Genomic DNA, 16,341 nt, shown 5'->3' on the forward strand with positions numbered 1-16,341 from the left:
AATGTTTTGATACCTTACTATAGCACTACATAGCAAAACAGGTTTGTCATCACTAATAGATTTGGTAATCACTCTAGCCTTAACTAACTGCAATTAATTAATTAACTAATTTATATTTATTTTAATTAATTAATTAATTAATTAATTAATTAATTAATTAACTATAATTGTAACATAGTTAACTAATATTGAGGAGAATATTCAATGAAAGATACTTTCATGGCCAAAAATATATCTTTTTAGTGTGTTATACTGATAATCTGAATGAGGCAGGCTAAATAGTTGAACAGAAGGGTGACTGCAGCTGTCCAAAATAAACAGAAGCGTTGTTCAAGTCATCAAGGTTTACGAGACCTGACACTATTTATAGCTAATCAATGCAGAGCTCCTATGTAGCTGAGGTTTGGGAGTATAGACTTATACAGGTGCATGTAATCACAAGGGTTTTAACCTGGTTAACCTTAAATGTGACCACAGTGGTATGCTATGTATACTGTAAAGGATATATCTCTTAGTCAAGAAAGTGTTAAGGGTAGAATTGTGGAATATGGTCACATCGCTGACACATATATGCATTCTGTTTAGTCTTAGAAAACAACAGCCTGGCAGTGTGACTTTTGAGTTGAGTGTATGAGATGAAGCTAGGTTTCTGATGTAGCCAGAATATGAGTAAGGCACATTCCAATCCAGCTATGGAGTAGAGGAATTTTGTTTTTATTGCTCATAGTATTAATGTCTGTTGACCTTAATCTTTTGTTGATTATTGGGTCGAGAACACTACTTAATCATCTCTATAAAGACTAGTAGAGCATGATTGGAACAAAAAGTAAAAATGCAGATAAAAATTTAAAAAAGCAATCATGTGAATTTGAATTCATCTGTGTGTCTGAGGAAAGAGCAAATACTCAAAAGAGCGAATGTGAGAACATTGAGCCTGAATAACGAGAAACCTAGAATTTCAAACATTAAGCCAAACACACAAAATCGTCTTTTTTGCAGGGAGGCAAGCTGAGCTCCCTGCTAATTATATATATATCAACTCCAGGGTCAGACTACAATAGGGAAAGGACAAATTCCCCAATCCCCACTGTTTTACCATCTCACATTATGACAGCCGATACAGTTCGAACTCCCGAGTTTTCGGTAATCCAGAATCGATGTTCTAATATCCCCTCTTTTGAGCATTCACTATTTCATTATAGACCCTATAAATATACAAATATCTGAACATGATCATAGAGAGTATATACAAATTCCATGTAGGCAGCAATGGGTGTTTGTAATAGTGGTTTAGTGATCTCAAGCTCATGAAGCAATGAGGCAGAAACCTCACTTGCTGAGGCATTATGCCATTTAGTATGTGGAAATGACTTATTTTCTCCAATGGCGTTTTGGTATTTTTTCTGTGTATTTTTTATGTAGTATCAGATTTATAACTTTGTGTTTTATTAACAGTGCTTTGTTTAAATTTAGTTAGGAACTAATACACTCTCTTAATATCAAATGTAAATGTCATTTTAATGCATTAAGCAAATACACACATTTAAGTGGCCCATTCAGGAGACCAGCCTCTGACCTAAAACGTGTACAGGCATTTCACAGAATGGGATTATTTTGTTGCCCTCTCTTAGTTAAACTTTGTTTTTGAAATATATTAGTATATTAAATGGTAGAACAAGTCATCCATTGTTGACAGCTAACTAGCAGGGCTGATGTTACAAAACGCAAATCTACCTCTTAGTTTCCTCCCATCATGCACCTCTACCTACTCACAACCATAAGATCAATTTATCCACATGTTAGACAGCAGTAAAGTAATTATGCAGACACAAAAGACTCTAGTACTTGGTGTTCCTGCAACCAAATTAGTCATTATGTTTTATGAGAAGATCACTCATCTTGGAGAAAATTATATTGACACTTAAAAAGCTGCTACATGCACAGACATGATCATAAATCCCATATGATCTACTAGTGGTTACTCTAGCAATCAAATTGCTCACACTTAGATCACTCATCTAGGACTGGAAGATATGACTGAGATTGTCATACAAGCCCTGTACTAAGTTACTGGTCAGTCAGTCCCACATTCATTCATCTAGAATCCTAAGGTGATGGAGAAACCATATCTGTAAGGAACTACACTCTGCACCTCTGAGGAAGTCCCATAAGATCTGTTAGCGGGTGTACCACCTACCAAACTGGTTATATTGTCCTAACCAAAAGTTCACCCATCTAAGAATGAAAGGCAAGGAATCTGTAAAAAGACACTGTATAAGAATGCATTTGATGGTTTCCTGTAAATCTATTTTGTGCAGTTACAAGCACTCCCACCTGGCAGTTGACACCATCAGTCTATACACAAAACATCTAGTGCAGTTAGGTGCATTTGGACTTTAGAGAAGTTAAATTACTCAACTAAATAGAACATTTCATTTAAGCCTCAAGTTTCCTAAAAACATACAGAGGGCAACTGGCTTCCTAGGGTTAAATCAGTCCCTTTATCAAGGTGTAGAAGCATGTATGGTTCTGCCTATCCCAACCTCCCTGCCTTCCAAAGCCAGTTCTTCTTAGAAATGCCTTTCTGCCATGTCCCATTTCTAGATAGCCAAACAAATTCTAATTCTTGCATGACATTAGTTTCTATTAGTAATCTGGTCACTTATACAGCCAACATTTACTGTAATCCATGAAAACATAGCATGTTTTATAGCTGACACATGCAATAGCATTGATGCTTCTCTAGGTTAGGATAACTACACCAGATCAGGCTCCATTTTCTTTCTAAAAACACCTACTTCAGTAATTAACTAGAGCACATGTTGGATCTAGATGCTTGTGTATTCTTTCCTGCATTCTTAACAGTATTAATTGTCTATAACACAGAATGGAAATTCTGTAAATATTATATGATCATAATACATCAACATTCCCTTGAGAAGCAACAGAAGTTTTTATGCAGATCTTTATGTTCACACAAGCCTGGTAAATAATATGCCTAACTTACTCCTGCAGGACTCCTTGGCTCCCACTAGGTAAACACAAAGAGCATCAGGCTGGTACACATCATTGCCAATAGTCTGTGGAATAAATGTATGAATTAATCCCATTCACCACCAACAGAGATACTATTTTTATATCAGTAAGCATGATCCTGGTTAAACATCTAGTTGTCTACTGTGTCAACATCCCACCTGTCTCCAAAAATAATACTGTTGAGAATATTCACTCATGGTCAGCTGTCACTTATAGAGGTGAACCTGTATTAATGGGTGACTTCAAGATCGGATTGAAATTTTCCATTGATTCATGCAGCCATTCATCTGCCCAACATAATGGATGTACATAGTTTATACTAATTGCCACCAAACTGATAGTGAATAGTAGTGAATGAGACTTTGACTGGTGTCAGCATCAGCTGCTAGCAGCACTTCATCAACAGTGATGCTGTCACATATCTGTGATCACTTCCCATCTGCTCCATGGTGTGGACAAATGAAGACCTGACAGTGACACAGATGACCTAGTCTTGACTATTAATCCTGGCAATGAAACAGCAAACTGGGGAAGTAAAGAAAGAAATAAAAAGTCTTTGCTTGGCTCTCTTATCGAGGGAGGGGGGTGCCTGGTGTAACTCATGAGTTAGCTGTCTTTAATGAGATGCTAAACCAAGGACCCATCTGCTTTAATTGGTGGTAACTCAGCTGGATGTAAAAGATACCACAGGACTTATGGAAAAGAATTGGGGGAGTTTCACAATGCCCTGGTCAAATTTCCCCTTGTAGTATAAATAACACTGCAGGTCCCCCATGAAAAGAGGTCACTAGCCTAGTGGGACTAACCTTATAAATAAATAACTAAATAAGTGATGTGACCACGTTTTTTTAGTGGCTCATGCTGAAATTGTGAGAACCATAAAATGTGATCCTTAACATTGTGAGACTTGCTGAGCAAAAAGGATAGTATATACTAGGCGTAATGTTTCAATTTGGGAGTGTATTCCCCTTACTTGAAGGTACAATGACCTCAGAATTAGGGTTAGGGGATGACAGGGGCAAAGTCTCCCTGGAAAAAAATCTTTAATGGCATATCATTGAGTTTCAAGATTTAGTATTATTCTTTGTGATTTTCACTTAGTTTTCATAGCTGTAAAAATTAAAGGAATGACTTTCAACAGGGAATCATTATTTAAATCTGTTAGTTACATTGCATGAGTAAGCACTATATAATAATTTGCAGCTTGTACAGAATTCCTGTGTCCCATAACCAATGGCCTGAACTCCAGGCATGTCACATATATGACATCATTATTTGAGTGATGATCATCTGAGGGCCCATTCCATCAAAAGGCCCGGCTGAAAATTGACAAAATCACAAACTCTAGTTCTAAGGGCACAACCCTCTACACTCTCTGTGTATGAGACTTTGTCCAATGCCTTTATTTAATATACCCAACTCCAATACGGAAACATTATTGGGAAAGTTAGGTACTTTTGATGAAATGAGACTTCTAAGAATCAGGACTCAAATAATCATTGAAACACTCTTCTAAACTCTGATCTATATTGAGGTACAATAAAAACCAGGCTCAAATTCTGCTGGCTTATTAGAGGTCACTTCCTGTTTCACTTGTTAAATACAAAGTAAAAATAAATTCAGGCTGAACCGAGATGTTGACAATGACAACTAGGATATGCCAGGAAAAATGGTATGTTTCTACTTCAGCGTGACTGTCAGTCATGCAGTGTTAAAATCAGTTTTCACAAGTGTGCAGTAACCACAAACGTTTCTGTGGCAGACTAGGAATCATGATTAACAGTACATTTTTTAAAATGCTTTCTGTATTTCTAAGTCTAATTTTTTCAGCTGTATTATTTAAATAAACACTTTAATGTTAAAAAAAACTGTAACTGAAACCAGAGAGTTGGGGTAAATCAGCTTGTTGGCTGCGTATAACTTTGAAGACAGAGTAGATATTCACATAGTTTTGAATTCATTTGTAATACCTTAATCATTACAGGAAGAGTTTCCTTACATCTTTGCTGATTAATTAACAGCTTAGCTATATGGTTTACATCGTTAGTTGTGGATTGAGCTATTCAGTTTGTACACATTTGCAGCAGTTTACAGTGGTGGCATTTACAATTAACGTGGAAGTTACTAACTTACTTTAGCTGAGTCCCAAGCATCCTTTCATTTCCTGAAGTGAAATGACATTGTCACTGTTCAGGTCGCAGTACTCCATGAACTTCCTTATGCACCGCTTTGGCATGGCATGCTTTTTCATGAAAGTCTTTAAAGGGCGAATTTCCTTTTCATTGATGTTATTATTGAAGTCCTTGTCAAGGCGAACAAAGTGCCACCGAACAGCTTTCTCTTCTAATGTAGGACTCTGGGAACCTTCATGTAATCTGAAATTAGGTACAGTAAAAAAAGAATGTGATAAAAAATACAAAAAGATAACTGTTTTTTTTTTTCAGATTTGAGATGAGCTATGACAGCTCTCAAATTTCCTTATACAAAGCTGCATCTTGCAAAATAACAGACCTGAATTCACATCTAATAGCTCATTGTTCAGACAATTGAAAACTGTCTCTGACTAAACTGACTTGGCAAATTACTCTGTCCATTTCTCTGAACAAAGAGTAGTTATTCTGAAGTTTCTGTGTAATCCGTGTGTATTTCATAACGTTGGCTATCTGAGCAACATAGCATATAAACTCTATCATTCTGGTTATTGACCTTTCAATGAACGATTGAGAGTAGTCAGTATTATACTATACACTGGGGAAAATGGTAAAATGTTCTATAAAACATGACCTAAACTGGGTGCATCTTACAAAAATAAACTGACTTTTAAGTCAAGAACTAAATTATTAGCAACACATTTCTATATTGCTGACTGCAACGATTCAGTTAACTGAATGCTGCTGCATCTTCACTGTTGGCTTGTTTGTTTGCTTGTTTAACTCTCACACAACTCTCACTAAACAGCAACACTTTTCACGAGTGACCTGAGAGCCTTGGTCTGTTCAGTCTTAAGAAAATATTTCCCATTTTTCCACCCCAATGTTTCTCATTTTGTGTTTGTGACTTTCCTTAATAAAACTGAGCAACTGAATAGCAGCAGGTTTTGATGCAGCTAAAATCTATGTTAATCTTCTTGTCCAGATAATATGGAATCCTTTTTACCATTTTATACTAGCATTTTACTGCAACTCTCAAATACTTTCATCTCAAAAACAGAAAGTGTGGCTGAAAATCCTGCTCCTATCACCAACTTGCAAAAGTTCTTAAAGCCTCAGATTCAATGTTTCAGAGGCAAAACTCTCTTTTTTTAATTTCAGCAGTGGCTGAGGCCTCCCACGTATTTTGCACCTCTAATTTCTCTCCATAGTGCTAAACTAGAGTCAAGGTCAGCAGGGCCCTCTTTTCCCACTGATTCTGCTAAACCCATTCCCTTGACTGTGGTTTCACTAGATAGTAGGTACAGACAGTGTGAATTTCTTATCATAGGATCACAGGAGATTACTAGGTAATCAACTCAGAGGTCATTTGAAGCCTAGTCATTTCATTCCAATGTAATACTTTAGAAATGTTAGTCATTACCCAAGATTGCATTTAATAAAGACTGCCCATATTCAGGAGGGTTATGGGTGCTATCCCTGTTAAGAATTTACAGTGCCCCATCCATTCGTCCAGGTTCCTCTTAAACAATCATAGCCTCACCTCAGGCTTTGTGCCCACTGAATGGTGCACAGCAACAGTTATCCCACTCCACAAAGGGGGAGCCACCATGGACCACAGAAACTACCACCCCATTAGCCTAACGAGCCTGGTCTGCAAGGCCATGGAATGTATCATCATGGAACTTATAAACAAAGACATTAGTAAGCTCCAAACTCTGGGCCCCACCTAGTTCGGATTTGTAAAAGGCAGATCGTGTCTCCTAAACCTGAATACACTTCTTTGAAGCAGTCACCAAAGCCGTAGATGAGGGTAAGGTGGTTCACACAACCTATCGAGATCTCACCAAGGCTTTTGACACCATCCCCCCACTCTGGAATTATAGATAAACTCATTAAACTAAGTATAAATCCCTGTGTCACAAGATGGGTTGCCAACTGGCTCACTGACAGAACCCACACTGTGAAAGTAGCAGACTCCAAATCCGACTTCAGACCAGTGACAAGTAGAGTACCACAGAGTTCAGTCCTGGGTCCTCTCCTATTTAGTATCTACTTTTCTGAAGTACAAGCTAGCACAGAAGGTCTTTGGCTAACGAAGTTCGCAGATGACTGCAAACTAGGAGCCATAATCGAAACTCCTAATGATGTGGACATCCTATAAAAGGGACTCACTGAGACAGATGCCTGGTGTCAAAGCCATGGCCTCAAGCTCAATGCCAAAAGGTGCATTGTCACCCCCTTTGGTAAAAACTCTGCAACCATGAGTTACCACATAGGTGGTGGTCTACTTAGCACTGAAAGTGTGATAAGAGACCTTGGGACACAGGTGGACAGTAGTCTCTCCTTTGATAATCACATCACCACAGTAGTCAGGAAATCCTTCTACATGGCACACCTCATCACAAAAGGTTTCTCATCCAGGAAGAAAGAGGTTCCCCTCTACTCATCACTCATTGGACTCATTATAGAGTACAACTCCCCTTTTGGCATGTACCTCACAAGACATCTACAACAGCTGGAAAGGCCACGGAAATACCTCACAAAGAGGATTACCAGCCTCAAACAGATGCCCTATGCAGACCTTCTTAAAAAACTCCAGCTTTACTCCGTCGCATATCACCTACTCAGAGGTGATCTCTGCCTAACATACAAAGCTATGTCAAACCCAGAGCTGTTGGACATGCTCCACTTAAAGAAATCCCAATCCCTCTGAGCTACACGCTCTAGGGACCTAAACCTTGTCACCACAATACACAGAACATGCTGGAGAGATAGATTCCTGTCCTAGAGACTTCCCATACTCTGGAACAAACTACCTATCTATATCAAACAAAGCTCCTCATTAGCACTCTTCAAGAAAAATCTTGATGATTGGATGGGAAATAGGAAATTTCCCCAGGGGATCACCTCTGTGGCTCTGCTTGACAGGGGCAGAGGAAAATAATTTTCTTGGGTGGCGAAAGCCAGGGTACCTTTTTTGGCTAGGCTTATATTGGCCCTAGGGCCAATAGCCTAGTACCTACCTATGAACCTATGAACAATGTCATAAAGGTGCTCTGTTTCACATGAATTGGCAGCCTGTTCCAAAGACACAGCAGTCACTGGGAGAAAAATCTGTCCCTACAGCATGTCCTGTTTAAGTCACAGGCCATATTTACATCCCTGAAATGAGTAGCCTTAGTCTCTTTTGATTTATGGATATGCAGCAAGTTCATTAGGTTTGGGTCTTGGATTGCTCTGTAGGCCAGGCAAAGTCTCCTCTAAGAAGCCTGTATGATATGGATTATAGTGACAGGAACTTTAGTCGGTCTGTGTAAGGCACATCCTGAAGCCCTATCACTCACTCCTCTTAGTACAGATGACGAACAGGTGGGGTAGTTTGTTTAGATGCTTTATTACATAAAAACACATCAGGATGGATAGCAGCATCATAAAATATAAACAAACTAATTAACAGACAGACCTTACAGACAGACATGCTTACATCTCAACAGCTTACTACAAAATGGGAGTCAGGCACACATGCTCAGTATTTATACACTTGTGCAAACCCTTGTATAGCTTCTTAAAGACATACACACACACATTGATCTGCATTCTCCCTCTTAAAAAGATTGCCCTCACATGAAAATGACACTGGAGCTAGACATGCATTAATATAGAAACAAACATAATGTTCATATCCAATTTGCTGTGTATCTATAATATGGTCTGGAGATGTGACCAGGATCTGGTGACATAGTAATCAGGACTGGATTTAGCAACAGGGCCAGTGTTCAGTGAACAAATTGTATCAGGAACTTCAGGATTTATCACAAGAACAGGGATATTCACTGGAACATCTTCTGGAACTGGAACGCTGGACAACTCACTCTGAGATTCTTATAGGCTATGTCCTGTGATATAGGTTCAGACACCAGCATCAAATGTTTCCAATTCTGCCTAAACTCTACTTGTTGTAATTCCACAATGTACAGTCTTTGCTCTGAGTAAATATTCTTCACAACTCCAATCCGATTGGACATTTTCATCCTTACCACTTTTCCCTCTCGTAATGGACTGAGCAGTTTGCTGGTCTTATCATAATAGGACTATTGAAATAAACTCTTCTTCAACAGATTGGCTTTCACTGATCTGTTGTTCTTGACACATGGAACCAACGATTTGCTGCTAATTGGTAATGCAGTTCTGGTTTGTCTCTGAGCAGGTGAACCAAGACGTTTTTCGTGAGAAATATTTCTGAGAATCAAAACATTTAGGAAAACATCACTATTGTCTCATTTTGATTTCTCTAGTAATTGTTTTGCACTTTGAACTGCACTTTCTGCCAAACTATTTGACTGCAGGTACTCTGGGCTACTTGTGACATGAGTAAAGTCCCACCCTTCAGCAAATCTTTTGAACTGCTGGCTTGTAGAGTGTGTGCCATTGTCAGAAATAACTTTGTACAGACTTGACCACAGTAGTCTGGGAACCTGATTTAGCTGAAGTGGTTCTTTCTGTTGATGTGGTTTAGTACTATTACACACAGAACAAGATGATAGCACTCTCTCAATATCTTGTGACATAGAAGGCCAGAATACTAGTCCTCTTGCCCTTCTTTTGGTAGAATATGTTTCTAGGTGGCCACGATGCAAGACAGTGATGTACTCTTGTTGCAAAGACATTGGAACAATAACTTTAGGGCCTTTCATAACAATACCTTTCTCAGACAAAATCTCATCTCTGTATGGAAAATAAGGTTGCACTTCTTGAAGTAAGCTAGATTGCTTTGACGGCTATCCTTGTTTGATAAAGTGGTTGAGCTTCTGTAAAACTGAATCTGTGGCTGTATGACTTCTAAGCTCATCAAGATGCCTGGAAGAAACATTTCTCACTTCCCTGATTTCAAAATCAAGTTGCTCATTCGCATGATGTCCAGTATTATTTATGGGTCATCTGGACAATGTATCAGCAAGATAAAGAAGTTTGCCTTTCTTGTAGACAAGATTGAAATTATACTTTTGCAATTTCAAATCATGCATTGCAATCTGGCTGTGGCTGTATGCATAGACTTTCTTAAAATAGTGGCTAGAGGTTGGTGGTCTGTTTTGATCTGGAGATAGGGCTACCATAAACATAATTATGGAAATTCAAACATGCAAGTACAATTGCCAAGAGTTCCTTCTCTATTTGGGCAGAGTGTATTTCAGTTTGGGTTAAGTTTCTGGATGCATAGGCAACAGGTTGACTCTCTTGTAGAATGACTGCACCTAGACCAAATTTTAAAGCATCACATGAAAGAGTAATTGGCTTGTGGAAGTCATAGTATCTGAGAGGTGGTGGACTGGCAATTCTCTGTTTCATTTCATTAAATGGTCTCTGGTGATGTTACAACCATGTCCAGGATACATCTTTATGTGTTAGCTCTCTGAGTGGTGCTGATATTTGGCTCAAATCTGGAATAAACTTGCCTAGGTAGTTAAGAATGCCACGAAAATGTTGCAGGGCTTGAACATTGTCTGGAGCTGGCATCTCACGAATGGCTGTTTGCTTGGAAGGGTCTGATTGTAAGCCTGAACTGGTAAATAAATGACCAACATAAGTGATTTTGTATAGCCTGAATTTGCATTTCTGAGGATTTAATTTAAGATTCACTTCACATGCTCTTTCCAGAACTTTTCTGAGGTTTCTGTCATGCTCAGCTTCACCATTATCTCCTACTAGTATATCATCTACTATAATAGAACAGAGATACCCAGAAAAAAATTGCTCCATTGCACCCTGAAAGACTTCACTTGCAGAATTTATCCCAAATGGCATTCTGAAAAATCTGTTCCTTCCAAGTGGAGTACACAAAGTGATTAGCAATGAGGATTTCTTGCCAAGCAAAATTTGCCAAAATTAACTCTTTGCATCTAAGACAGAAAAAACAGTGGCATTTGCCATAAGAGCAGCGACTTCTTAGACTGTACACTTTGGATGATGAGGACTTTTCAGTGCCTTGTTCAAATTTCATGGATCAACACAAATTATGATGTCATCTGAGCTTTTTTTATGAGCTACCACCATGGAGGATACCCATTCAGTAGGTTCATCAACTGGACAAATCACATCTTATTGCACCATTTTTATCTAGCTCGACTTTAACTCTGTTCTGCATGGCTACTGGAACTTTCCAGGCTGGCCTGACAACTGGGCTGATATCTAGGTCTAACTTCATGGAGTACACAGCTGGAAGCTTGCCTAGATTGTCTTCGAAAACATCAGCATAGGTAGAGAAAATATACTGGGCAAGATTAATATAGTGGTCTTTTAAGCTAACATGGTGGACTCCCTTGTTAAATGAAAACAGTCACATTTTCAAACTGTCTCTGAGGCCTAATAATGACTGTACATGCCTCTTGAACACATAAAATAACAAGTTGTAGCTTCTCCCAGCAGAATAACATGAAAGCACTACTAAGCCTTCGGTTTGAATTTCTTCACCAGCATAAGCAAGAAGCTTTGCATACTTTGCCAAATCAAGCTTCTCACCAGCACATACTATAGCAAATGTTTCTGCGGACATAACATTGCACTTTGAACCAGTATCAACTTTGAGCTACATGGGTCTTCCATTTATCTGAACATACAAAATATTTCATTCTTTGCCCATAAATCTACTGCAGTGACTGTTTCATTAAGCACTGACACACTATCAACATAAAAACACAGCTTTCTAATTGATCAACTTGTTTCTTGGAATGTTCTATTTTGATAGAAGAATGTGTACTTTTTGGTTTCCAAAATCTTTTGAAATTATTCCACTTGTTACATTTGTGGCATTGTTGACCAAAAGCTAAGCATATTTCCCTTTTAGAATAATGACTTCCACCACAATTACAACATTGGCAATGCACCCATATGCTTGTTTGCTGACTCACTCTGGTGCTTCACTGAGAGTGTGTGAACTCTGGAACTTGTTTGAAAGCTCTGAGGTTTACCAGTGAGTGTTGCAAGTGTTACAGTTGCTGCCATGTGCTTGGGCCTTTTTCTTCTAACCACATACTGCATACTATCAACATGGGCTTTAGAAGTTACTGGAAGCATGCATTTCTCATTTGTAAGCATATTTGTGTGCTTTTTGTGAGCTCATATATCTGACAAATCTCAATGGCCTTATTCAAAGTTAAATCACTAACACGAAGTAAAATCTTTCTTACAGCAACATCTTTAATACCACACACAAGTCTGTCTTTTATCAACACATCCCTTCAATCACCAAATATGCACACTTTAGCTCTGTTTCTTAAATCATTTCTATATGCTGCACAAGTTTCACCAGTTTTTTTATCCCTTGTGTAAAATAAGTGACTTTCCATTGTAATGTTTGTTTGGGGGTTACACATTTCTCTAAATTTACATTTTAAGCACTCAGGGTCCTCCCTTGACCCAGCTGGTACAACAATATGACAGTTTTCCTCCCCTCCTGCAAAGACTGCAGGTGCATACACAAATGAATGCTCCCTTTCAATGGGTTTTGACCCAGCTAAATTAAGCAGAATAAATGCCTTTGTACAGTCATCTTTATCAGAAAATGCAGCCTGTGTGAAAATATTATACTCTTGCTCAAACACTCTCCAGTTCTCTGCAATATTAGTATGAAACACAAGTGGCCCTGGCTTTTGAAATCCGTCTGCCATGCCAGCAGAGTATGCACAAACACACTGAAAATGTAACCCTTGCAATTATATATAAACAAGCTCTTTCACAGCAGCTTGTAGTAACATTCAAATGCACAATAAACTCTTCAGAATACTGTACTTTGTGAAATATGCTTTGAAATGGTTGTATTTTGTGAAATAACTGTACTGTAATAGTGCAGAAATATGCAAACACTTCATACACTTCTGATAACTCAGATAGCTTTAATTAATACCAAAAATATGTGCTGGGTGAAAAATGCTGTCATATTCTTTATTTCATTTGTTTTATGCAATTTGGACTTTATTTCAAATATTTTCCATAGTAATTTGAATATTTCTATAAATATGTCACAGTATCAGACATTTCGGTTTACTTAAATATCGTTTGGAGTGTTCTGTATGCTTTGTTTCATATTTTGCAAACACAAAATCATTTGAGCAAGTTTTAACATCTGAAACTTGTTTCTGATCTGTTTTGCAAATTATATGTGCATTCAGAATGATACACTCCTCTATATTCCTTCAATTTCAACTGAATGCCTCTCGGTCTTAAATCTGGAGAAAATGGATCCCATTCTGGCACCATGTTGCTTGTTCCTCTTTGTACAGATGACAAACAGATGTGGTAGTTCATTTAGATGCTTTATTACATAAAAACACATCAGGATGGATAGCAGCATCATAAAATATAAACAAACTGATTAAGAGACAGACCTTACAAATATACATGCTTACATCTCAACAGTTTACTACAAAATGGCAGTCAGGCTCGCAAGTGCTTAGTATTTATACACTTGTGCAAACCCTTAGATAGCTTCTTAAAGACAGACACAGGCATATTGATCTACAAGCCCCTTGATCTTCTTTGTTAGATCTTTCCACTTGCTGCAGGTGCTTTGTATGGTATATGCTGAATGGGGCATTATACTCAATTATAGGCCAGATAAGTGCCGGATATAGAGGGGCTATAACCTCATTTGCAATTGAAGAAATGCCTTTACTAATCAAGTGTGCTACGTAGAAAGCCTCCTTACTACAGTAGACACATGGTGGTCAAAGTTAAGGCTGCAGTCAACTTGTGATCCCAGTTCCCTTACCACTTCAAGGATACTTAGGGTATTGTTAATTTGATAGTATGAGGGGACATTGTGTGTGCCAAAGGGAATGATGATGCATTTATTTGCATTCAGTTTGAGACCGTGACTAATACATCAGTCATTGGCAGAAAAAAAACTTAGCTGCTAAAGGTCTTCCCAGGTGCAAACAAGTGAGAAAAAAACAGAAATTATTCCTGAGTTGACCACCACAGAGCTAGAAGATAGCGTTGAAACCTTAATGCTGAAAATTTAAAACTTTAGGCTTTATTTAGACATAAAACTTAATTTAAAACCAAAAGGTAAAAAAGAAGAAAAGCGCTTTCAGCCTATTCAGGCCTTCTTCAGTTCAGTAAATCTTTTAGGTTTGTGCTGAATGTTTTAAACATCTATGTACCTATCAGGAACATTTATTTTGGACACGCCTTCAGTAGCTTCAATTCATTAAACACTTAAAGAGCAAGCCTTCCTCAGATAATCAACTAATGGATATACGCCTGTTTTTTAGCACAGGTGTAAGGGGAACTACAGCATTTAACCCTGGTTACTTGTGTGCTCTAAGGTTAGTGATCCATTTTATTTCTTTGGTTTCTGTTAGATTCTTCACATCTCCTTCTCTGGGACTTGGTATAATTATATCCACAGCTTGGAAGTAGAAAGAATGTGTAGGAAAACATTTCACATGGTTGGCCAAACTATTTTGAACTTCTTCATGTAAAATATCTCTAAGGTGCCTTAAAATACGGTCCCTGAAGCGTTGGTCCATTTTCCCTATATAAAATGCTGTCCACTGTTTACTGGTCACTAAGTATACTAGATATTTGGTGTTACATGTGGCAGATACCTTGAAATTATATTCTTTGCCATTTACCAGATGCCTAAATCCTGGAACAGGATTAATATGTGGGCATGCTTTGCATCTCACACATTTTCTCATTCCTGTGGGTTCAGGGAATCTTTTATGATGACCATCTTTATGGCAAAGTAACTGTTTCAAGTTCTTTTTATTTTTATAAATGAATCTTGATTTTTCTCCCACTAATGCTTTAAGCTTCTCATCTTCCAGGAGTATCGGCCAATATTTATTAATAATTTCACAAATTTGCTGATTATCTGAGCTGTAGGTGAGCAGACAATTAATCTTCTGCCCTTGCTGGTTCTCCTGGGGTTTAGTTTTGTGCTCATCATCAGATGCTGTTATATAGTAGGGACAACCTTTAGTCTTTCTGAAGTTGTTATGAAATATTAGTTTATTCAGATTTGATTCTTTATAGCCTCTTTTTCTAAGATGTCCTTTGAGCAATTCACATTCCTCCTTAAATACATCTTCCTCAGTGCATAACCTAGATAGGCGCATCCTTTGATTTTCCATTATATTCTTGTAGATATGACTTGGGTGCATAGTATGTCAATATAAATAATGGTTATGCCAAGATTCGTTGCGATGTACTCCTGTTTGGAGACCTTGCGTGACATCATAGCTAATTTTAACATCCAAAAAGTCAATCTCTTTATCTGAATATTTAACTGAAAATTTAAGAAACTCTGTGGTAGAGTGCAAATAGTCTATGAATGCTTGCAGATCTATGACCTTCCCCATCCACACAATAAAAATATCATCAACAAAGCGCCCATAATATAATAAATGACTTCTCCATGGATTTTTCGAGCATATTATATTTTCCCGTTCCCAATATGAAAGTACCAAGTTCGAGTAGGTGTTGGCACATGGTGTGCCCATTGCCACCCCCCATGTTTGTAAGTAGCACTTATCACCATAAATAAAAATGTTGTGAAGAATGATATCTAATAAGTGACAAATAATGTCAGCATTAAACTTCAGTTCATGTGCTAAAGATCTTAATGCTTCGATCATGAGGTATTACCATGAAAAGATTGTTAACATCCAATGTTACCAAGAGCACCTTAATTTCCTGTTGGATTGCATTCATTTTATCTGATAGGTGTCTTAAAAAAGTACCAGTATCTCCGATTATGGAATGTATTCTTGATAGTTGCTGCTTTAACTCATTCTCAACATACATGGAGAGGAGTTCAGTCACCCAACTTTGTCCTGCCACAATTGGTCTTAATGGTGGGTCCTCCAGGTATTTATGGACCTTTGGCAAGCCACTTATAGTTGGAATAATGGGATGGTCCACACTAAAAAAATTGTACAGTTCTTGGTTCATCCTATGCTCCATGAGTAATGCATAGATATCATCATTTACTTGTTTTATTTTTTCTTTCCTGTACATTTTGGGATATAGCTTCATACATTCTGTTATCCTGTAACAAGGATAGCATCTTTTTTCTGTACCATTCAGCTCCCATTACCACAATGGCTCCACCCTTATCAGCCGGTTTAAACACTAAGTCCTGCCTTTGTTG

At 37.9% G+C, this 16,341-nt stretch overlaps 1 protein-coding gene across 6 annotated transcripts in view; it reads right to left on the reverse strand.

Moving 5' to 3' along the window:
* Window positions 1–16,341, reverse strand: part of LOC122788802 (SPARC-related modular calcium-binding protein 1-like) — a 1,601,573-nt gene that overhangs the window by 93,144 nt on the left and 1,492,088 nt on the right. For all 6 annotated transcript variants that reach the window (XM_044055793.1, XM_044055707.1, XM_044056069.1 and 3 more), the window contains one exon: window positions 5,170–5,411. In XM_044055793.1, the coding sequence (XP_043911728.1) occupies window positions 5,171–5,411 (241 nt within the window). In that variant the 3' untranslated portion in view covers window position 5,170. The remainder of the gene's footprint in view (window positions 1–5,169; window positions 5,412–16,341) is intronic.

This window comes from Protopterus annectens, chromosome 1.part0, assembly GCF_019279795.1.
Source record: "Protopterus annectens isolate FY-2018-M chromosome 1.part0, PAN1.0, whole genome shotgun sequence".
Lineage (NCBI taxonomy): Eukaryota > Metazoa > Chordata > Ceratodontiformes > Protopteridae > Protopterus > Protopterus annectens.